Source organism: Lutra lutra, chromosome 1 (assembly GCF_902655055.1).
Source record: "Lutra lutra chromosome 1, mLutLut1.2, whole genome shotgun sequence".
NCBI classification, from domain to species: Eukaryota; Metazoa; Chordata; class Mammalia; order Carnivora; family Mustelidae; genus Lutra; species Lutra lutra.
This window is the reverse complement of record NC_062278.1, coordinates 103,959,383-103,987,065: the sequence shown is the minus strand read 5'-3', so window position 1 is coordinate 103,987,065 and position 27,683 is coordinate 103,959,383. Positions and strand designations below refer to the sequence as shown.

The 27,683-nt window shown below is 38.0% G+C and overlaps 1 protein-coding gene across 5 annotated transcripts; it reads left to right on the top strand.

Annotated features, from left to right (window-relative positions):
- Nucleotides 1-34: 34 nt before the first annotated feature.
- On the top strand, nucleotides 35-27,683 carry MRPL47 (mitochondrial ribosomal protein L47). Of its 5 annotated transcripts, none has more exons than XM_047731064.1 (7): nucleotides 35-183; nucleotides 3,348-3,499; nucleotides 4,270-4,330; nucleotides 18,547-18,643; nucleotides 22,303-22,433; nucleotides 24,668-24,763; nucleotides 27,416-27,683. In XM_047731064.1, exons 1-7 carry the CDS (start codon nucleotides 86-88, stop codon nucleotides 27,537-27,539), a joined length of 759 nt encoding a protein of 252 aa, XP_047587020.1. In that variant the 5' UTR covers nucleotides 35-85; the 3' UTR covers nucleotides 27,540-27,683. The 5 variants fall into 5 exon arrangements, with proteins under 5 accessions (XP_047587020.1, XP_047587050.1, XP_047587026.1 ...); XM_047731094.1 differs by having other exon boundaries at nucleotides 49-183; nucleotides 3,409-3,499; XM_047731070.1 differs by having other exon boundaries at nucleotides 53-183; nucleotides 3,414-3,499.

Genomic DNA, 27,683 nt, shown 5'->3' with positions numbered 1-27,683 from the left:
CTATTTCTGTTTTCTCCATCCGGTCGGCGTAAAACACCGGAAGTGACGTCATGGGAAAACGCAGTGCGCTTGCGTCTGTGGAAATATGGCTGCGGCCAGTTTCGGTGTTCTTTGCCGGAACGTCTTAACTAGCCTGAAGGTTTCCAGGTCGCTTGTAAGTCCTCAGGCTCTAGCTAGCACAGGGTAAGTGATGTGAGGAGTAGGCTTGTTCTCCTCTCCGGTATTAGATCTTGTTTGGCCGCCGAGATGTTGAAAACCGCTGAGAGGTCGTGCGGATGGATGAGACCGAAAACATTAGCGTGAGGAGGGAATGACCTTAGAAAAGTCTCCCACCTCCGACATTTCCGTTCCTTTCTCAAACATTTTGTTGTCATTTACTGAAGACCACGCAGTCCATGGGGTCTGTGGATACCCAGTATTTGTTGAATTAAACCTAAAGGTGCAGGCGCATCCCGTTTGGCTGGGTGAGTTGCACTGAAGAGTTTTTGGTTATGGAACGGAGCCAGGTTTGGATGGATGAAAAAGAAGGGGGCCTTTGTAATTCCATAATCTATCATAAAGAGACTGTTTAATAATGTTCAGTGGATAAATGAAACTCAGATGAACGGAAAGTAGCCCTGCAGGTGTGAAAAAGGAACATCCTACATATGTTCATTATTTCTGGCAAGAGTTTGTTTTCTAGACAGACGAACTAGAGTTTATGGTGTATGGTTTCCTCATTTATTTTGGCTTTTATGTGTAATGAGTTGAATTTTATACATAGTTGGGTATGTCGGATTTTTTAAAATTATTTTATTTATTTATTTTAAGTAGGCTCCAGACCCTATGGTGATAGGACAATAATGAGTGTCTGTTATGTGCTACAATATTATTGCTTACGCTTTCCTTAGAGATAATATTTTTTTTTTCATTTCGTAGAGGCTCAAAGGTTGTAACTTGATAAAGGTAACGATCAATTGTCTCTTCCTCATCATCCTTTTTTCTTCAAAATAAACTAAGATTTTTATTAATGAATACCTGTTCATTTGCAGACACTTTGGAAAATAAGACAAAGTGTTTTGAAGAAAGTAATAATTTTTGCCACTCATACATAAAGATTTCCGTCCATTCTTTTTAATTTTGCATATATACACATACAATGTGTATATACACATACACATGTAATTTTAGAATAAGGCCAAAATCGTATTTACATATATGCAGTTTTGTGCTTTATTCTTGTTTCCCCAACTTTTTATTTTTAAAAATTTCAAACCGACAGAAAAGTTGTAAGAATAGACAAAAAATAACCATATGCTCTTCATCTTTATTAAGCAATCCTTAGCAATTTTGTCACATTTTCTATGTCTCTGTATATCCATGCCTTTATAATTTTTTTTGAGCTATTTGAGGCATGTCAGAATTGCAAACATCATGACACTTCAGCATATATCTCCTAAGAACAAGAGCACTATCTTAACTACATACAGTACTACAGTGATCACGCTGGATAATGTAGTATCAATATACTACAATTACTGTTCTTTTATCTAGCATACAGTCCAAATTGAAATCTTGTCAATATCTTGCTAATTTCTTTTTCTTTCTTTCTTAATTTTTTTATTCAGGGTCCAATCAGCAATCACTGATGGCATTAGTTGTTATGTCTCCTTCGTTATCTTTAATCCAGAACATTTTTTATAAAATCAGCCTTTTTAGATTATCCCTCCATTTGAATTTGTCTGATTGCATCCTTGGTTTAGATACAGGTTAACTTTTTTGGGAAGGAATACAACACTTGTGATGTAATTTGCTATTGTGTTTTCAGTGATTTCACCAGGTTATTAAATATTCTTTAAAAATATGATTTTTAGGGACATCTGGGTGCCTCAGTCAGTTAAGTATCTGCCATCAGCTCAGGTCTTGATCCCGGGGTTTTGGGATTGATTCCGTTGGGCTCCTTGCTCAGTGAGGAGCCTGCTTCTCCCTCTGCCTACCGTTCCCCCTGCATGTGCTCTGTGTGTGTGTGTGTGTCTCTCTCTCTGACAAATAAATCTTAAAAAAAAAAAATGATTCTTAAATTACTTCACAATAATGTCATAGACATGAACAGTAATTGAGGCACTTAGGTGGCTCAGTCTGTTGAGTGTCCCAACTCTTGATTTCTGCTCAGGTCATGATCTTAGGGTTGTGGGATTGAGCTGCCTCTCCCCACACGCAGGCTCCACACTTAGTATGGAGTCATCTTGAGATTCTCTCTCCCTCTGCCTCTCCCCCTGCACAATTACATATGTGCATGCACACACTCTCTCTCTCAAATAAATAAATTAAAAAAAAAAAAAAACCCAAACGCACAATTTTTTAACCATTTCCTGGTTGCATACCTGCATTATTATCTACTTTTGGATATCACATATAATGCTTTAATAGACATTTTTACTTATCAGTTTCCAGCTATAGTATTTTTAGTTGATATTTCTAGATGAGGAATTATTGGATTGAAGGGGGAAGCATGGAAGCTTGTGATATATGTTGCAAAATTAACCTTCAGAATGTCTTTATCTGCTCATAGAACTACTATCAGTTTATGAAAGGCCTAAAAATGTTACTTTGAAATATAATTGTATCAGTCGGGGGGGGCTGACTGTCTTAGTCTTTAGAGCATGAGTTTAAGCCCCATGTTGGAGCCTATTTAAAAAATAAAAAATACGGGGCACCAGGGTGGCTCAGTTGTTAAGCGTCTGCCTTCGGCTCAGGTCATGATCCCAGGGTCCTGGGATTGAGCCCCACATCGGGCTCCCTGCTTGGTGGGAAGTCTGCTTCTCCCTCTCCCACTCTCCCTGCTTGTGCCCCTCTCTTGCTGTCTCTCTGTCCAATGAATAAATAAAATCTTTATAAAAAACAAAAATACAGGGATGCCTGGGTGGCTCAGTTGGTTAAGCAGCTGCCTTCGGCTCAGGTCATGATCCCAGCGTCCTGGGATCGAGTCCCACATCGGGCTCCTTGCTCATCGGGGAGCCTGCTTCTCCCTCTGCCTCTGCCTGCCATTCTGTCTGCCTGTGCTTGCTCTCTCTCCCTCTCTCTCTCTGACAAATAAATAAATAAAATCTTTAAAAAAACAAAACAAAAAAAAACAAAAATAGTTTTATCAGTATATTACCTCCAAATCATGTGAATATATTAACCTGTGAAATTAAAGGGTAGCAACATCTGTAATGCAGTGTTAAAAATAATTTCTAAAACATTTTATGTTTTTTGTGCAGAAACATGAGTGATTTTCTTAAAATTACAGGTGAGGAAATGATTCCAGTTAGTGCTTATAAAATCCAAATGTTGTAAAACTTTAATCACTGTTTATATATGTTCAGTTGCAGGTTTTCTCTTAGTCTTTTGTCTAAGAACATACCAAATATCACATCTTTTCACCAGTGTAGATTACTTCATACCACATTGTCAAGGAAAGGACTGGAAGAATTTTTTGATGACCCAAAGAATTGGGGGGAAGAAAAAGTGAAATCTGGTAAGATATTTGGGTTGATCAATGTTAAATATATTTATTGAACCCTTTATTATTTTGGGATTATTCATGCACCTTGGAAATCATTTAGGTGTTTCGTTTTTTTTTTTTCCTTTGGGAATGTCAAAGAAAATTAAAAGGATAATGTAATATAGAGTTAATTGTTGATTGGCAGGTGGCAAGAGGTTTAGAAGAGCAATATGTTGAAATTATTAACTGAGGGGCACCTGGGTGTCTCAGTTTCTTGAGCATCCAACTCCCAATTTTTGCTCAAATTATGATCTCAGGGTCAAGAGAGTGAGCCCCATGTCCAGGCTTCCTGCTCTTCAGCTGGGACTGTCTTTAGATTCTCTTCTCCCTTTGCCCGTCCCTTCACTTGCATGCACACATGTGTTCTCTCTCTAAACAAATAAATAAAATATTTAAAAAAGAAAAATTGTTAATTGAAGTGAGATAAGGTTTGTTTTAGATTTTATTTTTTAGAGATAGTTGCATATTAATTTATGATGACATAAGATATTTTGGCATTAAGTTTTGGAAATATATTCTTTATTAATACAACATTTTTTAAATGTTATTGCCAGTCACATTACTAATATTTTCATGCGTTACCTAATTTAATGCCAATTTAATCCTAATTATGTTTTACATATAATGTGATAAAACTATTATATTTTATAGATTAGCAAATAGGTTTAGAGAGGTTAAGTAATTTGCCACAGGGCACATAGCTAGAAAATTATTTCATGTTGTGAATTTCATAATTTTAATAGGAGCTTCATGGACCTGTCAGCAGTTAAGGAATAAAAGTAATGAAGATTTACATAAACTTTGGTAAGTATACTGAGTACATTAATATGTAGGTGTTCAAGGAGTGCCGGAGTGGCTCAGTAGAGCATGTAACTCTTGATCTTGGGGTTTTAAGTTCAAGCCCCACATTGGGTATAGAGATTACTTAAAATCTTAGGAAATATATATGTGTAAGTGTTTGAAGCAGTTAAAGTATAACAGTGAGGTATAAACATTATATATTTGATGTAAGAAATACAGTAACGTAATTTGTCTTATAATACTATGGATGATGTATAAAATCATTATAGATTTTATAAATATGACAGGTTAAGTTACATTAAGACAAATGTAATAGTGTTCTTAAGTATTTGGGGATTTAGAAATTTTACTGTTACTTCTACTAATCATACTAGCATATTTATACTAACAATTTTAGTAAACTAATGAAATAGAGTTTGTTACATTTAGGCCTTCCTCCTTTTTATTACCTTATGCATGGTCTTTAATCTTTAGCTTATTTACTCTGGGGAGTATGTTGGAGAGTGCATTTAATTGGGAATTTAGCTAGATACTTCTGGCAGATTTTCCTGATGAATTAGAGAGGGTTGAGAGAATTTAAGATAGAGTTGCATTTTTAATGGATTATTTACTTATTTACATATTTGTATTTATTTTTATTAAGGAGCAATTGACATAACATTGTATTAGTTTCAGGGGTACAACTTAGTGATTTGAGACTTGTATGCATTGTAAAATGATCACCTTAAGTACAGTTCAAATATGTCACTGCACATAGAAATTTTTTTTTCCTTGTGATGAGAACTTTCAAGATCTGCTTTCCTAGGTATTTTCAAATGTACAGTACAATATTAACTAATCACTATGCTGTACATTACATCCCCTTGACTTACTCATTTTATAACTGGAAATTTGTACTTTTTCACTCCTCTCACCCATTTCACTATTAACCTTAAAAATAGTTATTTTACCAGCAAAATGGGTTTATTCAGGAATAATGGAATTGAAGTTAAGGATAAGCAAGCTATCAGAGAAATTACTGCCTATGCTCTCTTGAATTAAAACCATAGGCCAGTCTAACAAAGGAATATTATTTTATGGAGAAAGTTGGGCCAGGTCGTTTTGAGTGAAAGTCCATTGGAGAAAAGCAAAGAGTTCAGGGTGATGGTTTCTCATTGGCTGAGCTGCTGACATGGTCAGTTTCTTATAGGAGATGGCAGTGTATGTCTTTCCCTGTTGGAGTCTGTAATTGATTCTTTCCTGTTGAAGATTCTTCTATTAGGGATCTGTAATTGACATTTTTTCTTATAATTGACATGGCATGTTATGGCTCCCTGTTTCAGCAACCCCTTCCATCATCTCCAGTCCACTTTAGTTAGGTTTCCTTTTATTAATTCACACTTTCCGCCTTTTGGTCAAGATCTTTCCTTGAAAGCAGTGGTGTTCAAGACTCAGTTTTTCTATATTTAGTGGTATTGTCCTTCAATGCCAGAAAGGATCTTTCCTGGTTGTCATGTCCTACCTTGGAGGGAAAGTGCCTAACAGTTGGGAACGTCAAAAGGCCACTTTTGAGTAACAAGGAAGGTTAAGAGAGAATTCTCTGGCAGTTCCCATCTAAAGTTTATACTTCTCAAGGCCTAACTATTAGAGATCATCTCCTTATTAGGTGCATCATTTTTTTAAAATTTAAATTTCAGTGTAATTAAAGTGTTATATTAGTTTCAGTTGTACGATATAGTGATTGAACAATTCTATATATTACATAGTGCTTGTCACTGTAAGTGTACTCTTAATCTCCTTCACCTATTTCCCTATCCCCCACCTCCCTTCTGGGAACCATCAGTTTGTTCTGTATAGTTAAGACTTTTTTTGTTTGTCTCTTTTTTCTTTACTTTGTTTTGTTTCTTAAGTTCCACGTATGAATGAAATCATATGGTATTTGTCTTTCTCAGACTTATTTCACACTTAGCATTATATTCTCTAGATCCATCCTCATTGCAAATGGCAAGATTTCATTCTTTTTTTTTAATTTTTTTATTTTTTTTTTTTCTTTAAAGATTTTATTTATTTATTTGACAGATAGAGATCACAGGCAGGCAGAGAGGCAGGCAGAGAGAGAGAGAGAGAGAGAGGAGGAAGCAGGCTCCCCGCTGAGCAGAGAGCCCGATGCAGGGCTCGATCCCAGGACCCTGGGATCATGACCTGAGCCGAAGGCAGAGGCTTTAACCCACTGAGCCACCCAGGCGCCCCGATTTCATTCTTTTTTATAGCTGAGTAATGTCTATTGTACATATATATACACCACATTTTCTTTATTCATCTATCAGTGGATAGTTGGGGTGCTTCCATACTTCGGCTGTTGTAAATAATGCCTCAGTAAACATATAGGTGCATATATCTTTTTTGATTTGTTTCAGTGGGTTTTGGTTAAATACCCAGTAGTGAAATTACTGGATCATATAGTAATTCTAGTTTTAATTTTTTGAGGAACCTTCATGCTGTTTTCCACGGTGGCTGCACCAGATTGTATCCCCATGAACATTAGACAAGAGTTCCTTTTTCTCCATATCCTTGTTGGTACTTACTTCTTGTGGTTTTTATTTTAGCCATTCTCACAGGTATGAAATGCTATCTCATTGTGGTTTTGATCTGCATTTCCCTGATGATGAGTGATGTTGAGCATCTTTTCATGTATCTGTTGGCCATCTGTGTGTGTTCTGTGGGGAAATGTCTGTTCATGTCTTCTGTCCATTTTTAAATTTGATTATTTGTGGTTTTTTGGTGTTGAGTTCTATAAATAATTTGTGTATTCTAGATACTAAACACTTTATCGGGTATATCATTTGCAAATATCCTCTCCCATTCTCTGTGTTGTCTTTTTGTTTTTTTTTTGATTATTCCCTTTGCCGTGCAGAAGCTTTGTATTTGAATCGTCCCAATACTTTATTTATTTATTTTTTAAAAAGTAGACCACACCCAATGTGGAGCCCATCATGGGGCTTGAACTCACGACCCTGAGATTAAGACCTGAGCTGAGATCAAGAGTCAGATATTTAAAAAAAAAAGAGGCAGATATTTAACTGACTGAGCCACCCAGGCACCCCCCAATGGTTTATTTTTGCTTTTGTATCCCTTGCCTGGGGAGACCAATCTAGAAAAATGTTGGAATGGTTGATATCAGAGGAAATTATTGCCTATGCGCTCTTGAAGGATTTTTTTGGTTTCAGGTCTCACATTTAGGTCTTTAATCCACTTTGAATTTATTTTTATGTATGGTATAAGAAAGTGGTCCAATTTCATTCTTTTGCTTGTGGCTGTCTGGTTTTCCCAACACCATTTGTTGAAGAGACTGTCTTTTTCCCATTGTATAATCTTGCCTCCTTTCTTGAAGATTAACTGACCACATAATTGTGGTTTGTTTTTTTTTTTTAAGGTTTTTTGTATTTATTTGAGAGAGAGATAGTGAAAGAGCAGGTATGTGAGGCAGAGAGGAGCAGAGTGGGAGGGAGAGGGCGGGATAAAGAATCTTAAGCAGACTCCCTACTGAGCACAGAGCAGAACCCTGAGATCAGGACCTGAACCGAACCAAGAGTTAGAGGCTTAACTGACTGAGCCACCCAGGTGCCCTTCCTGTGTTTATTTTTGAGCTCTCTGTTCTGTTGCATTGATCTAGGTGCCTGTTTTTGTGCCAGTACCATACTCTTTTTTTTTTTTTTTTAAGATTTTATTTATTTATTTGACAGAGAGAAATCACAAGTAGGCAGAGAGGCAGGCAGAGAGAGAGGAGGAAGCAGGCTCCCTGCTGAGCAGAAAGCCCGATGCGGGGCTTGAACCCAGGACCTGGGATCATGACCTGAGCCAAAGGCAGCGGCTTAACCCACTGAGCCACCCAGGCGCCCCAACCAGTACCATACTCTTTTGATTACTACAGCTTTGTAGTATAACTTGAAGCCTGGAATTCTGATACCTCTGGTTTTGTTCTTTTTCAAGATTGCTTTGGGTGTTCAGGGTCTTTTGTGGTTCCATGCAAATTTTAGGATTGCTTATTTCTAGTGCTGTGAACTATTGGTATTTTGATAGGGATTGTGTTAAATCTGTAGATTGCTTTGGGTGGTATGGCCAGTTGAGCAGTATTTGTTCTCCAAATCCCATGAGCGTGGAATATCTTTCTCTATGTTGTCTTCAACTTCTTTCATTGGTGTTTTATGGTTTTCATAATACATATCTTTCACCTCCCGGGTTAAGTTTATTCCTAAGTACCTTATTATTTTTGGTGCAATTGTAAATGGGATTGTTTTCTTAATTTCTTTTTCTCCTGCTTCATTATTAGCATACAGAAATGCAGCAGATTTCTGTAGATTGATTTTGTATCCTGTGACCTTACTAAATTCATTTATTCTAGTAGTTTTTTGGTAGAGTTTAGGGTTTTCTACATATAGTATGTCATCTGCAACTAGTGAAAGTTTTATTTCTTCCTTACCAATTTGGATGCCTTTTATTTCTTTTTGTTTTCTCCTGTGGCTAGGACTTACTGTACTGTGTTGAATAAAAGTGGTGACAGTGGACATCCTCTTCTTATTTATGACCTTAGGGGAAAAGCTCTCAGTTTTCCCCCATTAAGTATGATGTTTGCTGTGGATTTTTCATAGATGGTCTTTATTATGTTGAGGTATATCCTCTAAATCCACTTTGTTGAGGGTTTTTATCATAAACAAATGCTGTATTTGTCAAATGATTTTTCTGCAGCTGTTGAAATGATCATATGGTTTTTATCTTCTCTCTTGTTGATGTGATGTATCATGTTGATTGATTTGCGAACATTGAGCGACCCTCTCATCCCAGTAATAAATCCCACTTGATTATGGTGAATTATTTTTTTAATGTATTGTTGGATTCTTCTTGCTAATATTTCATTGAGGATTTTTGCATGTATATTCAGCAGAATATTGGCCTGGAGTTCTCTTTTTTTGTAGTCTTTATCTGGTTTTGCTATGAGGATAATTCTGGCATCATAGAATGAATTTGGAAGCTTTCCTTTCTCTTCTATAAAAGAATAAGTATTATTCTATAAAAGAATTATTTTATAATAATAGAATAAGTATTCTATGAAAGAATTCTTTTTCTATATTCTTTTTTAAAATTTTTATTTATTTATTTATTTATTTATTTATTTTTAAATAGAAATCATATTGACTTATGAGTTTGTTTGGTTTTTTTTCCAAGATTTTTATTTATTTATTTGACAGGCAGAGATCACAAGTAGGTAGAGAGGCAGGCAGAGAGAGAGGAGGAAGCAGGCTCCCTGCGGGGCAGGGAGCCTGACGTGGGGCTCGATCCCAGGACCCTAAGACCATGACCTGAGCTGAAGGCAGAGGCTTTAACCCACTGAGCCACCCAGGCGCCCCTTAAATTTTTATTTATTTTGACAGAGATCACAAGTAGGCAGAGAGGCAGGCAGAGAGAGAGGGAGAAGCAGGCTCCCTGCTGAGCAAAGAGCCCGATGTGGGGCTCAATCCCAGGACCTGAGATCATGACCTGAGCCGAAGGCAGAGGCTTAACCCACTGAGCCACCCAGGTGCCCCTTTTTCTATATTCTTATTCTGTAAAAGAATAAGTATTATTCTATAAAAGAATAAGTATCAACTCTTCTTTAAAAGATAGAATTCTTGGGGCACCTTAGTGGCCCAGTCAGTTAAGCATCTGTCTCGATTCCAGCTCAGGTCATGAGATCAAACCCCATATCAGGCTTCTCACTCAACAGAGCGTCTACTTGAGATTCTCTTTCTCTCCCTCTGCACCTCCCACCTGCGTACATGCGTGTGGTGTCTCTCTCAAATAAATAAGTAAATCTTTTAAAAAATAAGTAAATAAAAAAAAAAAAAAGGTAGAATTCCCCTGTGAAGTGCTCTGGTCCTGGACTTTTGTTTTTTGGAAATTTTTTATTATTGCTTCAGTTTCTTTGCTGGTAATCAGTCTGTTCAAATTTCCTATTTCTTCCTGATACCGTTTTGGGAGGTTATATGTTTCTAGGAATTTATCTATTTCTTCTAGGTTGTTCAGTTTGTTGACATATAATTTTTCATAATCTCTGATAGTCCTAGTCCCTTCTTTGTCATCAGGTGTTATTTATGATTTTGTTTGGGTTCTATCTTTTTTTTTTTTTTTTAAATGAGTCTAGCTAAAGGTATATTTGCTGATCTTTTCAAAGAATTAGCTTCTGGTTTCATTGATCTGTTCTCTCTTTTGTTTTAATTTCTATTTCATTTATCTCTGCTCTAATCTTTATTATTTCCTTTCTCCTGCTGGTTTTGGGTTTTGTTTGTTGTTCGTTTTTTGCTTCTTTAGGTGTAAGGTTAGATTGTTTATTTGAGATTTTTTTCTTGCTTCTTAATATAGGTCTGTATTGCTGTAAATTTCCTTCTTAGAAATGCTTTTGCTGCATCCCAAAGATTTTGGACCTGCTGTTTTCATTTTCATTTGTCTTCATGTATTTTTTTAATTTCCTCTTTGATTTCTTGGTTGACCCATTTCAGTTTTTAGTAGCATGTTATTTTAACCTCCATGTATTTGTGGGTTTTTTTCCAGATTTTTCTTGTAGTTGACTTCTGGTTTCATGGCATTTGTGGTCCGAAAAGATGCATAATATGACTTTGATTTTTAAAAATTTGTTAAGACTTCTTTTGTGGACTCATGTGATCTGCTCTAGAGAATGTTCTGTGTGCACTTGAAAAAAGAATGTGTATTCTACCATTTTAGTATGGAATGTTCTGAATATATCTGTTAGATCCATTTGGTCCAATGTGTCATTCAAAGCCACTCTTTCCTTGTTGATTTTCTGTTTGGATGATCTCTCCATTGATGGAAGTGGGGTATTAAAGTTCTCTGCTAGTATCGTATCAGTTCCTTCTTTTATGTTAGTAGCTGCTTTATATGTTTAGGTGCTCCCTTTTTGAGTGCGTGAGTAATCACAATTGTTATGTCTTCTTGTTGGATTGTTCCTTTTGTGATTATATAGTGTCTTTCCTTGTCTCCTGTTCTAGACTTAAATGTTTTAAAGTCTATTTTGTCCAATATAAGTATTGCTGCCCATTTTCCTTTTGTTCCATTCGCATACTTTTCCATCCCTCCACTTTCAGTCTGCATGTGCCTTTAGGTCTGAAACGAGTTTCATGTAGGCAACAGATAGATAGGTCTTGCTTTTTTATCCATTCCAGAACCCTTTGTCTTTTAATTGCAGTGTTTACTCCATCTACATTTGAAGTAGTTATTGATAGCTAGCCATTTTATCACTGTTTTATGATTGTTTTTGTCCTCTGTTCCTTTTTTCTCTTGCTCTCTTACAGTTTGCTGGCTTTCTTTCGGGATATATTTGGATTCCTTTCTTGTTATTTTTTATATATTGATTATTGGTTTTTGATTTGTGATTTACTCTTAGGTTTATATATAACCTCTTGTGCATATAGCAATCTAATTAGGTTGATGGTCACTTAAGTTTGGAACCCATCCTAAAAGCACTACATTTTTACTCCTCTGCTTCTCGTGTTTTATGTATATTGTGTCATACTTTACATCCTTCTATTCTGTGAATTTCTTAACTGATTTTTGTAGATATACTTACTGCTTTTGGGCTTCTTACTTTTATTCCTGCTTATGGTCTTTCTACTCAGAGTCCCCTTTAACATTTCTTATAAGGCTATTTTAGTGATGAATTCCTTTAACTTTTGTTTGGGAAATTCTTTATCTCTTCTTCTATTCTGAATAACTTTGCTGGATGATACAATATTGTTAGTTGCAGGTTTTTTTTCTTTCAGCACTTAAAATATATCATGCACTCTCTCTGACCTGCAAATTTTCTGCTGAAATCAGCTAATAGCCTTATGGGGTTTCCCTTGTATGTAATTGTTTTCTTTAGCTTCTTTTAAAATTCTTTCTTGATCACTATCTTTTGCCATTTTAATTACTGTGTGTCTTGGTGTGGACCTCCTTAAGTTGATTTTATTGGGTGCTCTCTGTGCCTCCTGGATCTGAGTTTCTGTTTACTTTCCCATGTTCAGGAAGTTTTCAGCTATTATTTCTTCAGATAAATTTTCTGACCCCTTTACTCTGTCTTCCCCTTCTAGGATCCCTGTAATACGAATATTATTATGCTTGATGGTGCTTCTGAGTTCCCTAAGTCTATTTTCATTTTTTTCCCCCCCTCTCACATTCAGCATGATTGCTTTCCATTAGTCTGTCCTCCCGGTCACTGATCTGTTTTTCTGTTTCCTATAGTCTACTATTTATTCTCTCTAGGGTATTTTTAATTTCAGTTATTGAGTTGTTCATCTCTGATTAGTTCTTTTTTATACTGAGGTCCTCCATTTTTTTCTCAAGTCCAATGATTATCTTTATGACCATTATTTTAAATTCTCTATCAGGGCACCTGAGTGGCTCCATTGTTTAAGAGTCTGCCTTCAGCTCAGGTCGTCATCCCAGGGTCCTGGGATCAAGCCCTGCATCAGCCTCTCTGCTCAGCAGGAAGCCTGCCTCTGCCTCTCCCTCTGCTTGTATTTCTTCTTTCACCATCTCTCTCTTTCTGTGTCAAGTAAATAAATAAAATCTTTAAAATAAGTAAATAAAATAAATTCTCTATCAAGAAGATTACTTAACATCTGTTTTGTTTGGGTCTCTTGCTGTGATTTTTATCCTTTTCTTTCATCCTTGCCCCTCCAGCATAGGTCCCAAGATTAAGAAACAAATCTCCCTCCTGTACACCCTAGGATTCTTTCCGACTGGTGCTGTTTTGTATCTCAGTGGAACTGTTTGTTGTACTGTCTCTTTAAGAATGGGGACTCCATTTCCTCTCTTGGACCCAAGCCTGCTGCTTTTTGAAGTTTAAAGTGTTAAACCCCAGTGATTGTAAGAATTTGAGAAATTAAGCCCCTCTGCTTTTCAAAAGCAGATGTTACATGGATTCATCTTCCCAGTGCGGGTCTTCCATGCTTGGGGTGCCTGGCACAGGATGCAAGAGTATGCAAGCCTCGTCTGGGCATGTTGAGAAAGCTGTCTCATCGCATATCTGCTTCAGTTCCAGGAAATTCATACCTTCAGGTCACTGGATTTTGTGCAGGTCCAGTCAGGGTTTTGTGCTTTCCCTAGATGTGTCATGTGAATGCAGGATCCTGTTCCTTGGAGTTCGGTGGCACAAGGTTGAAGAGAGTCTTTCTGGAGGTGTCTTTTTCAATAGATGAAATCTTTAGGTTACAAAATATGATGCTTAAGGTTGCCGTCTCCAGGGAGTGCACTGTGAAAAGCATTTTTTTAAAGATTTTATTTATTTATTTGACAGAGAGAGAGACAACACAAGCAGCAGAGACAGACAGAGAGAGGGAACACAAGCAGGGAGAGTCGGAGAGGGAGAAGCAGGCTGAACAGGGATCCCGACGCAGGGCTCAATCCCAGGACCCTGGGATCATGACCTGAGCCAAAGATAGACACTTAACCGCCTGAACCATCTAGGTGCCCCTCCATTACTATGTCTTCAGTGGCCTTAATTAAAGGGATGGTGGCAGGAGTGGCTCTGAGACAAGGGGAATCCCCATGCCACAGGGTCTAGCTGTTAGCTGTAATACCCTGTAGGTTGTTGATGGTCCCCATGTTTTGGCGTGAGTACTCCCAGGGGCATTCCCTTCTCTTTTACAAAGAGGAGAAAAGAAAGTTGATGATTAGGATGTCCAAGGGCAGGGTACATAACTAGGCTTTTTTAAAGTTCCAAAGGTTACGTTTTCCTGACCTTCCCAAATAATAAAGTCAAATTTGTCATCTTTTAGTAAAGCATATAGAGTTTGAGTCTTAAGAGAGAATTTTGGGATGCCATTTCCAACAGTAGCCAGCAAGTCCAAGAAAGCCTCATAGTAGATGCTTAGTTTTAGGTTTGGGGAAGTTCAGGATGTCTTAAAGTCTGCCTGGATCCAAAAGTCCTTGTTCTAAGATCAGGTGCCCTAAGTATCAAACCTAAGTTTGAGCAAACTGCAGTTTATTTTGGAGAGCTTATGTCCCTTTAAGGCCAAAAGTTGCAACAGTTAGTTGTTTTCGTCCTGTGAAGAGTTTTGAGAAAGGGAGCAAAGAGGGAAATCATCTACATATTATAACAACATAGATCTTACAGAAAACTATATGATCTAAATCAGTTTTTAAGGTTTGTGAGAGTAAGAAGGACTCTCTGTAGGCCTGGGGCATTTCTGGCCTGGTATATTTCCCATTCTTCCCAAGTGAAAGCAAAAAGATTAACTGTCCTTATCAGCTAGAATACTAAATATGTACTGCAGAGGTCAGTTACAGTGGACAATCTGCTTTCAGTGGAAATGAATGTCAGTAGCAGATGGGGGGCGGGGAGCCCTTAGGAACAAGGTGCCAAGGGATAACAATGTTATTTATTGCTTGGGCTAACCTCCATCCTTGGCCATTGGGTTTTCTTACAGGTAAAATAAGGGTATTACAGGGACTAGTGTAGGGATTAATGCACCCGAGAGCCTGGTTATCTTTTATTATGGGCTTCTTTATTTACAGGCTATTCGTTAATTCCAGGGACAGATTTTGAGGGATCTGTTTGAATCTTGATGGGAGATGCACTGTGGATTCTGCCAATAACAGTTGAAGATCTTACTCATAAAGAGGATGGTAGGGGTGCCTGGGTGGCTAAGTGGGTTAAAGCCTCTGTCTTCGGCTCAGGTCATGATCCCGGGGTCCTGGGATCGAGCCCCACATCGGGCTCTCTGCTCAGCGGGGAGCCTGCTTCCTTTCCTCTCTCTGCCTGCCTCTCTGCCTACTTGTGATCTCTGTCTGTCAAATAAATAAATAAAATCTTAAAAAAAAAAAAAAGGATGGTAGCTGATCCAGTAGGGACAAATGATCAGTGTCCACAGACTCAGCTATAGTGCTGTCAGAGATGGAGCAAATAATAGATGTCAGAGGGCCATTTAATTTACCTAGTTGGCAATTTTGATTACTACCTTCAAATTCCAGAATTATTTCCCTGTTTTGGAAGAAAGGAATTCTGGTATGGTATTTTTCTAAGAAATATTGGCCCAGTGGGGGCATAGGAACTAAGGAGAAGATTGTTTCTTCTCCTAGACAAATGGGGATCGGTTCAGAGATAGGAACCTGTTAAGGTGTATTAGCCATCCCTACTATTTGAGCTGTTTTAGCTCTGAGGCGGAGACTGCTTTATAGCGGTGGGGTTGAGCACCTAGAGTGTAGCTCTCACATCAGTAGAGACAGATTCATTCCCAATCTGGAGAATGGTTTCTCTGAGCTGATTAAGAGGATTGGGAAAGCTGTTGTTCCTCAGAGCTCTGTCATTGGGAATTAGGAAGACATTGGAAAGGCCGGCTAGGGGGCTGAAGGCTCCTGGAGCATTTCAGTTGGTTATGGTCTTTTTTGTTGTTATTGTTGTTGTTGTTTTTAAATGTCCTGGCTCTTTGCAATAATGAAAGTAGGAGGGTTTTTGTTTTGTTTAGGGCCCTTATTTGCAGGAGTTGAAAAGTAAGAATTTTAGTGGTCTTATGGGTGTTTCCTCCAAGGATGCAAATAAGGTTACTTACCAGATTAACTAAATCTGAATAGTTTCCCTTTCCATCCTCGTCCTTGTAACTAAACCAGAAGTATCTTGGTTCATTCCATTAGTACATATATTGTTAAATGTTACTCAAGTGGATTCAGTATATTAAAGGAAGACCAAATTGTCTTTAAATTTGCTTTAATTTAGAAATTATAAATTAGAAATAATAAATTACTATTATAATTGACTCCAAATTGTCTCAAAGAAAATTTAAAGACAATTTGGAGTTGGTTATAATAGTAATTTAATGACAAATTCACCAAAATTTTGCATATAATTCATTCATTTCATTCATTCTAGTCAAGGGGCTTAGAAAAAAGTACCATATTGCTTGGTGGAGAGTTCCAGTGAGGGTTCTAGCATCTTGCCAAAAGTTAGGGATCTGTTTCTCTAAATACTTTTAGGATGTTTCCATCAAGTTTCATCTAGTGTTTGGTCTACCCCTCAGCAACAAGGATATAGACTAATTATCAATCTGAGACACCAGGTTGATGAGTTTGAATAACTGTGCTGAATTCTTCAGCAGATCTCTTGGTGTCCTCAGTCACTTTAGGGAGCTCTTTAACTATGGCCGCAATTCAGCCTTAGTTCAGTGACCATATAGATAGGTAGGGTTTATTTAGACCCTCAGAAGACTTAATTTTAAAGGGGCAGGTTTTAATAGGTTCAGGAAAGGAAAGAACAGAGTAGGAAAGGTTTAGAGGAAAAGGGAAGTTTGGTGAGAATCAGCATGGGGGAGCAGGGGGTGTGGAGGGTGAGGCAGTGCAAAAGGGAAGGAGGGTGATGGCACCGGATGTGCGGCCTGAACACAGGTGGCTGCTGTGCATCCTGAGACAAAGATAGGAGGGGAAAAGACCTTATAAGCCTTTTTGTCTTTTTAATTGTTTGCCTGTTAGTCTAGAAATTATATTTTGCAGAGAGGCAGTTTTAGATTCCTAATAATGTGTGGCAGTTTCTAAATACCAGTCAATCCCATTCCATCTTGGTGGTTTTAGAGCCTTGGCTGTCCAGTTCAGTTTTGAAAGAAGTAAGTTTAGGCAGATTGAAAGATCTCCCAAACGGCCACTGAAATCCCAGTTTATAGTTGTTGGATATCTCGGGGGCCTGGAACTTGCTATTGGTCTGTAAAGTGGGGGACAGTTTTCGGGGACTGGAAGCCTTAAATCTGTACAATCTGGCTCTACTGGGAGTGTCAAAGTGGTGGAGAAGTGGTGTTAGAAAAGTCAACACGTATTTGGCCTCAGGATGGAAAAAACCTTTCATTTGGCATCAGAAGTGTTATGTATAGAACAGCACAGCTTCATTATAGAGCAATTAGTTGTATGAAAGCACTGTTACTTAGGTTATTGGTAAAGGGCTAGGCAGGGCTGTTAGTGTTCATCTTGGCTAAAACCAAACAATTTCTCTTCTGCAAAATCATCATCTTCCACAGCTTAAGATACCCCAATGCCTTTGTGTTGTTTTCAGTGCCCTCCACATTTACTACCTTTCCTTTCTTCCAGCTGTAAATCTCAAACAGATTTATTCATAAAACCTACACCCACACTTCAGCTCTGCCACTTCAGTACGTTTGGTCATATTTGCTCTGCTTTCCTTTCTAGCCTAACAAATCCCATCTCTCTGAGGCTTTTCTTATCATCCTAGTGAGAAGAGATGTGTCCCCTCTCTCTCACTTAATTCTTTTGGTATTTGTCTATACCACTTAATATACACATTACATTCCAATTTCTGAGGCAGCATAGTAGAATGAAAACAAAAAGAATTAATGCACACAAGGAGTCCAGAATTTGAATCTTGAATTAGCTGTGTGCCCAGAATAGCTTACTTCTGTCAGCCTTACTTTTTTCTTTCAGAAAGTGTTAATAGTACCAACTCAAAGGGTTGTTGTGAGAATTAAATGAGGTAATATATGTAAAATGCTTAGCGCATTGCCTGTCATATAATAGGCACCAAATGTTATCTTTCATCTTTTCTTTCTACTTGGAATATAAGGAATTTTTCTTATGCTTTTTTATAAACTCTCTTGGTACTTAATACAGTTTATGGCGGAAAATTTATTAAACAAATGAATGAGTAAGAATCAATTACAGCTTTGTTTAAAGGATAATTTTTTTTTTTTAAGATTTTACTGATTTGACAGAGAGAGATCACAAGTAGACAGACAGAGAGAAGGGGGGAAGAAGGCTCCCTGCTGAGCAGAAAGTCCAATGCAGGACTTGATCCCAGGATCCTGAGATCATGACTTGAGCCAAAGGCAGAGGCTTAACCCACTGAGCCACCTAGGTGCCCCTAAAGGATAATTATCTGTAATGATACTCTATAAATCAGCATTTCTAAAGGACTTTTGAATACAGATCATCAGTTTTGATGTCAAAAATTACAATCTTAGGGGCACCCAGGTGGCTCAGTTAGTTTAACATCCAGCTCTTGGTTTCGCATCAGGTCATGATCTCATGGCTCCTGGGATCAAGCCCCAGGAGGTACTCTGCACGCAGCAGGAGTCTGCTTGAGATTCTCTTCCTCTGCCCCTCCCCCTATTCTCTCACTCTCCCTGTGTCTCTCTAAAATAAATCTTTTAAAAAATTTACAACCTTAATGTAACCATAGACTAGCATCACAAGCTTTGTATTCTTTGCTATAGGTATGTCCTACTGAAAGAAAGAAACATGCTCTTAACTCTAGAACAGGAGGCCAAGCGGCAGAAATTGCCAATGCCAAGTCCGGAGCGGTTAGAAAAGGTAACATTTATGGGAGGCTGAAGACTCTTGGGTGGGATAAAAGCCAAAAGATATAAGTGTATGGTTCTTATTTTTCTTGGCAAGTGGATTTCTTTTTTTTAATTTGTTTGATCTTTAGTAAATGTACAGAGCTGTGCAACCTTCACTATTTTAGAATATCTCCATCACCCCAGAGTGAAGTGTCATGCCTATCTGTAGTTACTCCCCATTCCCACCTGCAAACCTCATTAGATAAGTGGACATGTGTTTTTATTTCTCTTGGGTAGATACCTAGGAGTGAAATTGCTGGGTTGTATGGTAAATCTATGTTTAATGTTTTAAGAAACGGTCCAGCTGTTCTCTAAAGTAGCTGCGCCATTTTACATTTCTAATTCCAATTTAACTACTTCCTTATGAACGAGGTCAAAGTTTTAATACTTTTTTTAAATTGTGGTAAACAGATACCATAGCACTTACCTTTTTAGTCATTTTTAAATGTATAGTCCAGTGGTGTTAAGAATATTCACATTGTGGGGCACCTGGGTGGCTCAGTGGGTTGAAGCCTCAGCCTTCAGCTCAGGTCATGATCCCAGGGTCCTGGGATCGAGCCCCACATCGGGCTCTCTGCTCAACAGAGAGCTGTTTCCTCCTTTCTCTCTCTCTGCCTGCCTCTCTGCCTACTTGTGATCTCTGTCAAATTTAAAAAAAAAAAAAGAATATTCACATTGTTGTGAAAAGGTCAACTATTGTTCAAATTAGGTTTTCTTCATTAAAAAAAAAAATTCCCAGGGCGCCTGGGTTGCTCAGCCAATTGAGCAACGGACTCTTGATCTCAACTCAGGTCTTGATCTCAAAGTTGTGAGTTCAAGCCCCACAATGGGCTTCATGCTGGGCATGGAGTCTGCTTTAAAAAAAAAAAAAAAAAAAATGCCCTGGGTTCATTATTTCCACTCCGAGGGGTAATCATTATACATATATCCCATTTATCCATCAGAATTTTTCTCTGCCTGTAGAAGTGTGCCTATTTTTATTTACATTAGATAATTCCTCTAATTTGGTTATACTGTATAAACTTTTCTGACATTGGCATTTTCCCCTTACCTAGTATATGCTGGCTATCTTTTCCTATCAGTATATGCAGATCTGCCTTTTCTTTTTCGTGGCTGTACACATGTAAGCTGGTTCTTCCATGTGGAAGTTTTTTGTTTTATCTAGTTAGATCTCTCAGGGTTTTTTGCCTGGATTGCTTGCAAGTCAGCTCTTTGTTGATGTGTCTGTGCCAGAGTAGATAGTCAGTGAGAACAGAGCTACCAAGGAAAATTTTTTTTAAACCTCAAATGTATGTGACATACTACCAAGGAAAATTTATCAAGAAAAATATTTAAAAAGAATTATTCTCAATTTAAGATATAAACTGAAGATTTGGAAGTATGTGTAAGGACACTCTTGGCTTGGAATAGTTAAACTAGAAAGAAAGTTCTTTGAGGTTGGCTTGTTTTAAATAAGATGTATCTAATTGATACTTCCGATTTTCCTTCTTATCTGGTGGCATGAACATGAGTAGTCAGATGTTAACTCTGTGGACTGGGTAACCATTTAACTTTCTTCGTGAGCTAACATTCGATTTCAGTTAGGCGCCTCAGAAGAAACCTTGCATGGAGGAACTCTAATGTAGTCGGTTCACAGCCAGGCTTACTAAGTTCCTAAGGGCTGCACAGCTTCGTATTAGGCTCTAACCAGTCTGGTTTCTTCACTCTTCTAAGTTTGGGTGTCTTCGAAATAGGATTCACCGTTCACATCCATCTTTTATTTCTCAGAGATTTTGTAGAAATTCATATAGTTAAGAGGAAGTACATGTGGATTCAGCTGCTCAGTGTGGCTTTGATTGAAGAAGGGAGAATAGAAGCACTGAGTGTGAGCTGAGTGTATGGATTATGAGGTAGTCTATCTAAATTTGTGACTTTCATATCTCTTTTGGGTCCCGCAGCTACCTGGAAGACCTTTTTTTTTTTTTTAAGAGTGCACGCACCTGTTCATGTTAGGGAAGGGCACAGAGAAAGAGGAAGAGAGAATATTAAGTAGGCTCCATACCCAGCATGGAGCCCAGTGTGGAGCTCAGTCTTATGATCATGAGATCATGACCTGAGCCAAAGTCAAGAGTCAGACACTTAACCAACGGAGCCAGTCAGATGTCCCTAGAAGATTATAATCTAATCTGTCATCTCTTCACCCCCACACACACACCCCCATTTTTGAGAGCTCTTTTAAGAAACAAATGTTTATATGCAATATTTCTATTTGTTATGATGGCTCACAGATAATACATAGAACCAGCTAAAAATGCCTCTCTGGTATTTAGAGCTATGAAAAAATTCAGCTTGTCATTATAGTCCCCAAATATGAATATTTATTTATAAAGATATATGTATTGCCTTACCAGTATATTATCATATGCATTGTAAAACTCAATAGAAATGTTAAAAGAAAAAGATAAAAATAGAGGTTCTAATAGGATCTTCTTGCTTCATAATGGATCTTCTAGGATCAGGGTAGACTGATATTCTGTTCTTGTAATAGTAGCAGCTGCCAATTAGGTCAAAACATCAGTGTCTGTGTTGGGCACACTGATTAGTTGAGGCCAAAACATGGGTTTTAATATTAAAAAGTAGTAAACTGTTATCACTTAATAGTTCATTGAGTTTTGAAATAACAGGAGTCAGATGGGGTCTCTGTAAGGAATCTCTACAAGTGTAGCCCACTCCAAACAAAACTAATACCTACATATATATATGGAAATCTAAGTAGATCTTCATTTAAATGAAACTAAACTTTTGGGGCACTTAGGTGGCTTAGTCAGTTGAGCATCTGGCTCTTGGTTTCAGCTCAGGTCATGATCTCAAGGGTTGTGAGATCAATCCCCGAGTCAAGCTCATCCTCAGTGGTAGTCAAGAATCTCTCCCTCTGCCTCTCCTCCAACTTGTATGCACTCGAAGGTTCTCTCAAATAAATGAATCTTTTAAAAAATCAGTGAAACTAAACTTTTTTAAAAATTACAAAAAGTGATATTATAAACACTCATGTATGCCTACCTGTGCCAAAAAGACTCTTAGGAAATATTTGACAGAATGTTTGGGTTTTTTTTTTTTTTCCTTAAAGATTTTATTTATTTACTCGAGAGAGAGAGAGCACAAGCAGGGGGAGAAGCAGGGCTCCTGCTGAGCAGAGAGCCCATTGTGGGGGTTGATCCTGGGATCCTGAGATCATGACCTGAGCTGAAGGCAGACGCTTAACTGATTGAGCTGCCCAGGTGCCCCCAGAATGGTTCTTTGACAAAAATACTCATTAAGATTTTCTGTAGCATTGGGGCGCCTGGGTGGCTCAGTGGGTTAAAGCCTCTGCCTTCGGCTCGGGTCATGATACCAGGGTCCTGGGATTGAGCCCCGCATCGGGCTCTCTGCTCGGCAGATAGCCTGCTTCCCTCTCTCTCTCTCTCTGCCTGCCTCTCTGCCTACTTGTGATCTCTGTCTGTGAAATAAAGAAATAAATAATCTTAAAAAAAAAAAAAAAGATTTTCTGTAGCATTGTCTTTGTATGTTCTCTCTTCTTTTTTTGGCGGGGGCGGGGGGGAGTAATTTGTTGTAGGTGATTGTTCAAATTCTGTCTTCTTATTCTCTTACCAGGTAGTAGATTCCATGGATGCATTAGATAAGGTTGTCCAGGAAAGAGAAGATGCCCTAAGACTTCTTCAGACTGGTCAAGAAAAAGGCAGACCTGGTGCTTGGAGAAGAGACATCTTTGGAAGAATCATCTGGTACATAGTTTCCACTGTGGTTTTTCTAAGATGAGAGTGGCAGTCTCATGCCTTATTCTCCTGTCCAGTATCTTTTATAAAAACTCTCACCATATGAAATATATTATAGATGTATCTAATGTAAACAGAGGTCCCCAGGCCCCTTTGGGGCCCCAGAATATGAATGAAGGTAGCATTATCTGGTAGGCCAAGCACCTCATTCTCATGATTCAGTTATTTGTAGGTTCTTTTTAACAGTAGTTCCTAATCTTATGTCAATCATATGACTTTTTGAGAATTTAATTAAAGTTACAGATCCTTTCCCTAGCAAAATGTACGTGTGCACATACAATTTCAAAGGGTTGTAAATACGAATACCATGAAGCTAATTTTAGGACACATACCTGCCCATTAAGAACCTGAGATTTTTGGGACGCCTGGGTGGCTCGGTTGGACGACTGCCTTCGGCTCAGGTCATGATCCTGGAGTCCTGGGATCGAGTCCCACATCGGGCTCCCAGCTCCATGGGAAGTCTGCTTCTCCCTCTGACCTTCTCCTCGCTCATGCTCTCTCTCACTGTCTCTCTCTCAAATAAATAAATAAAAATCTTAAAAAAAAAAAAGAACCTGAGATTTTAAAAATTCTAAAAACAAACAAAAACAAAAAGAAGTTCTTAAGGAATGAAACATTGAAACCATTTCATATGAAACCATTTCAGTGTTTGCTCACATTGCCATCAGGATAAGCCCTAGTCCAAATTATGAAATAATTTATTTTCATTACATCTTTCCACCTTTTGTCCCTCTAGTTGCCAAAGTTATGTCAGACCTTGGGAGAGGATATGATAATAAACATTCAAACTGTATAAATAATTGAGAAGACGACCCAGTGTAGTCTGTCTCTTCCAGGGCTTTATTGACATTTGGACTGAGCTGCTAAAAGAAAGCATACTTAGTAGAATTTTAAACATCAGTCAACAAAATGAAGAAGGCATTGTGTGTGGTTGGAGACTTTCCCGGTACTCTTAAAATTAAATAAAATAATAATGCTTACTCAGTAGATAGGATCTTTTAATGGAGTTTGCAGTAATGGGGCTGCTTGTAGCCAAATGTAGGGGAGTAGCAGTATGTCTAACTGTGTAATCCAATACAGGAAAGAGAGAAATTACCAAAAGTAGAAACTTTATTTTTTACTAATATTATTTGGATTAATCCAGTTGAGATCAATTAGGAAAGGGTGAGGATAAAGGAGAGAATCTCTGTTGATACTAGAATTAAATGAGTGCTCATCTCCAGATTTTTTTTAAATTTTGCTTTTCATCTTTTCCAGAGCTAAACAAAGTAGTGAACAAAGCAATTATATCATCTTTCTGATGTAACTTATTAATTCAAACATTATAATTCCTGTGCCTTCTCCCTAATTTTCTGTTGCATGTTAAAATAGTTAAGATAGCCTTTTAAATGCAGAGCTCCTTCTTTTTTTTTTTTTTTTTTTAAGATTTTATTTATTTATTTGACAGAGAGAAATCACAAGTAAGCAGAGAGGCAGGCAGAGAGAGAGGAGGAAGCAGGCTCCCTGCTGAGCAGAAAGCCCGATGCGGGGCTCGAACCCAGGACCTGGGATCATGACCTGAGCCGAAGGCAGCGGCCCAACCCACTGAGCCACCCAGGCGCCCCGCAGAGCTCCTTCTTAAAAACATTTCATCTAAGGTTTTTTCTTCTGTCAAAAAGAACATGTGGCGGGGCGCCTGGGTGGCTCAGTGGGTTAAGCCTCTGCCTTCGGTTCAGGTCATGATCCCAGGGTTCTGGGATTGAGCCCCACATCAGGCTCTCTGCTCCACAGGGAGCCTGCTTCCCCCTCTCTCTGCCTGCCTCTCTGCCTACTTGTGATCTCTGTCAAATAAATAGATAAAAATCTTAAAAAAAAAAAAAAGAACATGTGGCATATTGTATTAATTATATTAACATTGCAGTGGGGAGCAGCAGAGGGAAAGAGAATCCTAAGCAGGCTCTGGGCTGAGCATGGAACCCAGTGCAGGGCTTAATCTCATGACCCTCAGATCATGATCTGAGGTGAAATAGTCGGATGTTAACCAACTGAGCCACGCAGGTGCCCTGTAAAATCTTTTAAAAGCCAGTTACATCTCATTTTATTGAAAACATATTTAGCTCAAAGATGGCTAAAACTGTTCATAAAAAGTGAAAAATATATTAAATATTTTCTGTTAAGGCAGTATCTTTTTGTTTTCTTGGCAGGCACAAATTCAAGCAGTGGCCTATACCTTGGTACCTAAATAAAAGATACAATAGGAAACGATTCTTTGCAATGCCCTATGTGGAACGTTTTGTCAGGTGAGCACAAATACCTTTAATAATGAATATTTAGAGGACACAAGTTAACTTTTATAGAAGTAGTATATGCACAGTGTGGGGGAAAAAAATAGAAGAAAAAATAGAAGAATCGGGTAGAAAAGATGAAATTAAAGTCATCCATAATCTTACCATCCAGCAATAGCTGCTTTTGACATTCTAGTGTGTATCCTTTCAAAAATTTGTATTGCCTTTCTATTCATCAGTCTGTATGTAAGTACATGGTTAAATCCCTCTCTAGTGTGAAAAGAAAGTCCAAATACTTCAACTGCATAACTTATGAGTTCATGTTATTGCATGAAAAGGGGCGGGGGTGTCTTTTGTTAGGTTAATGGTGTAACTTTTGGAGAGCACCTAATGACGGGGACTGGTTGTTGTAGGAGCCAACTTTGAATAGGTGGTTGAAACTTTCAGTCCCACTCTCTGATTTCTGGAGAGGGGAAAGGGGCTGGTGGTGAATCAGTTGCCAGTGGCCAGTGATTTAATCAGCTTGTGCCTATGTAATGAATCCTACATAAAAACTGAAGAGGCCAGGGTTCAGGGAGCTTCCCCGTTGGTGAGCAGCACCTGGAGACTGGAGGAGAGTGGGACACCCCACTCTTTGCCCTGTGCACCTCTTCTGTCTGGTTGCTCCTGAGTTTATATCCTTTTATAATAAATCAGTAATGTAGTGAGTAAAGGGGTTTCCTGAATTCTGTGGGCAACTCCAGCTAATTAATCAAACCTAAGGAGGGTTATAGCCTGTCAGAAGTACAGATAAGAACCTGGACTTTAACTGGCATCTGAAGTTCAAGGAGGAAGTTGTGGGAACTTCCAGTCTGTAGCAGATTCTTGAGCACAGATGATAGTCTCTGATGCAATTTCCATGTAGGTAGTATCAGAAGTAAGTTGAAGTCTCAGACATTCTGCTGGTGTCTGAGAATTGCTTGGTAAGAGGGTGCTGTTGGGGGGACCATCACGAGTGGAATTAGGTCCAGAACCCTTTTATATAGTATGTCCATTCTGCATCGGCATTAAGCAGCACTTTTCTTTTTTATCATCAGTGCTCTAGATGCAGTCAATCCTTGATTTAATTCTTCCTGCAGAAGGTCTCCAGAATCTGTCCTTTGTACTCCATCTCTACCCTAGTGCATTCCCCCTTCATCAAAATGAATTATTGAACTTCTTCCTCACTCCAGTCCATTCAAATACAGCTTCCTGGCTCATTTTCCTCAAACCTTTTATCACACCAGTGCTGTTCTGAAATCTGCAGGAGCTTCGTGTCTACAGAACAAATCCAACTCCTTCCCACCCAGTGTTTCCACAACTTAGTGTTACTGCATATCCTTCATAAAACTCAGACCCTTCTCCTTATTTCCTGAACAGTCTTGCTTATTTTCCTTTTGTTGCTTCTTTATCTACATGTCTGCAATCTCTCCACCATTCACATTTTAAGGCCCAGGTCAGATGCTAAGCAACTGAAGAAATTCAACTGCACTATTGTTTTTTTTTTCCTCCATAGCTTCTCAAAACCTAAAGTGCCATTTGGTTCTTCTGTCCCTTAGTCATGTAAGGTGAAGCTATAATTGACTTCTAAAATAACATATGAGAATTTATAAATCCAGTGTCACTCTTACAGGCTTTATACATGTTATAATTATTGTTTTTGAACCTTTTTTAGCCTTACCTTCAGAGCACGAAGCATAATTGTTCTGTTCTTAAGAATAGCAAACCTTTATTCTTTCATATGGGTTTATGGATTTTTTTCTTTAATGGCTAAAATTTAGTTGGAGCAAAGACTGATGAATAGAATGGGTAATCTGGTTTCAGCTTTGCTTAGTCTTTATACTGAATTTGCAAAACACCTTATATTTTTAAACATCTATACCTATTTTGTTCTTCACCCAGATAGAACTCTCATCTCAAATTTCTATGACCTCTCCCACAGCACTGGCATATTAAGTTATTCACTACATATCTCTTAATTCTTGTTATATTTTATATAAACTTATGCCTAGTGACCAATAAAATATCCTGGAAAATATCAACTTAAATACAGTAAAGGGTTGGCATCCATGTATTTATCATTTGTAATTTTGATTCATAAGTGACCCTAGAGAGCACAGTAATTTAGCTGAGGCACAAATGCTTCATGCTCCAGGATGCTAATGGGTATCCACAAACTCACATAGAGAATGGTAAGTCTAACTAGCACCCAAGTAGCATCTCCTCGTATAAGTTTGATTCTCTCCATTATAGGGAAAATGATATGGTAGACTGAGTGCTATTTGGAATCAGGGAATTCCTAGAAGCCTCATGATAGATCTCAGGTACAAAAATCTGTTTAATAAAACTAGTGCTTTTAAAATAAACTATAAAAGGTAGTCCAGTCTGTTACAGGCTCACAAGATCTATTCATTCTTTTCAGATAGGAAATAGAAGAATTGCTGTAGGGTAACAGATGGTTTTGATTTCAAGTTTATCTTTGACTTGTGTCAGTTTACAGTGATTATTCAAGTTTTATAGTTTATATGACATACCTAAGATGGAGGCTGGCATGATTGAGGCTTTTAAGTAACTGATTTGGACATACCTTGATAGTATTGAATAACAGGGGAGTAGTTTTATATAAATTGTTATGCTTTTATATTCTAGATTGAGACTTGAGAAACAAGCCCGGATTGAAGCAAGAAAGAAAAGCTTAGAGAAAAAGAAAGAAAAATTTCTTCAGAAAAAGTTTCCACATCTTTCTGAAGCCCAGAAGTCAAGTCTTGTCTAAATGTCTGAATTCTTAAGTTGGCATTTTGTTTTCCTTTGATAAGTCTATATACAAACGTAAATGTGTATTACGTAATTTTACAAAGAAATTGTGTTTTTAATCAAATAAATGTCAGCTCTTTCAAGGGTTAACGTGGCATGCTAA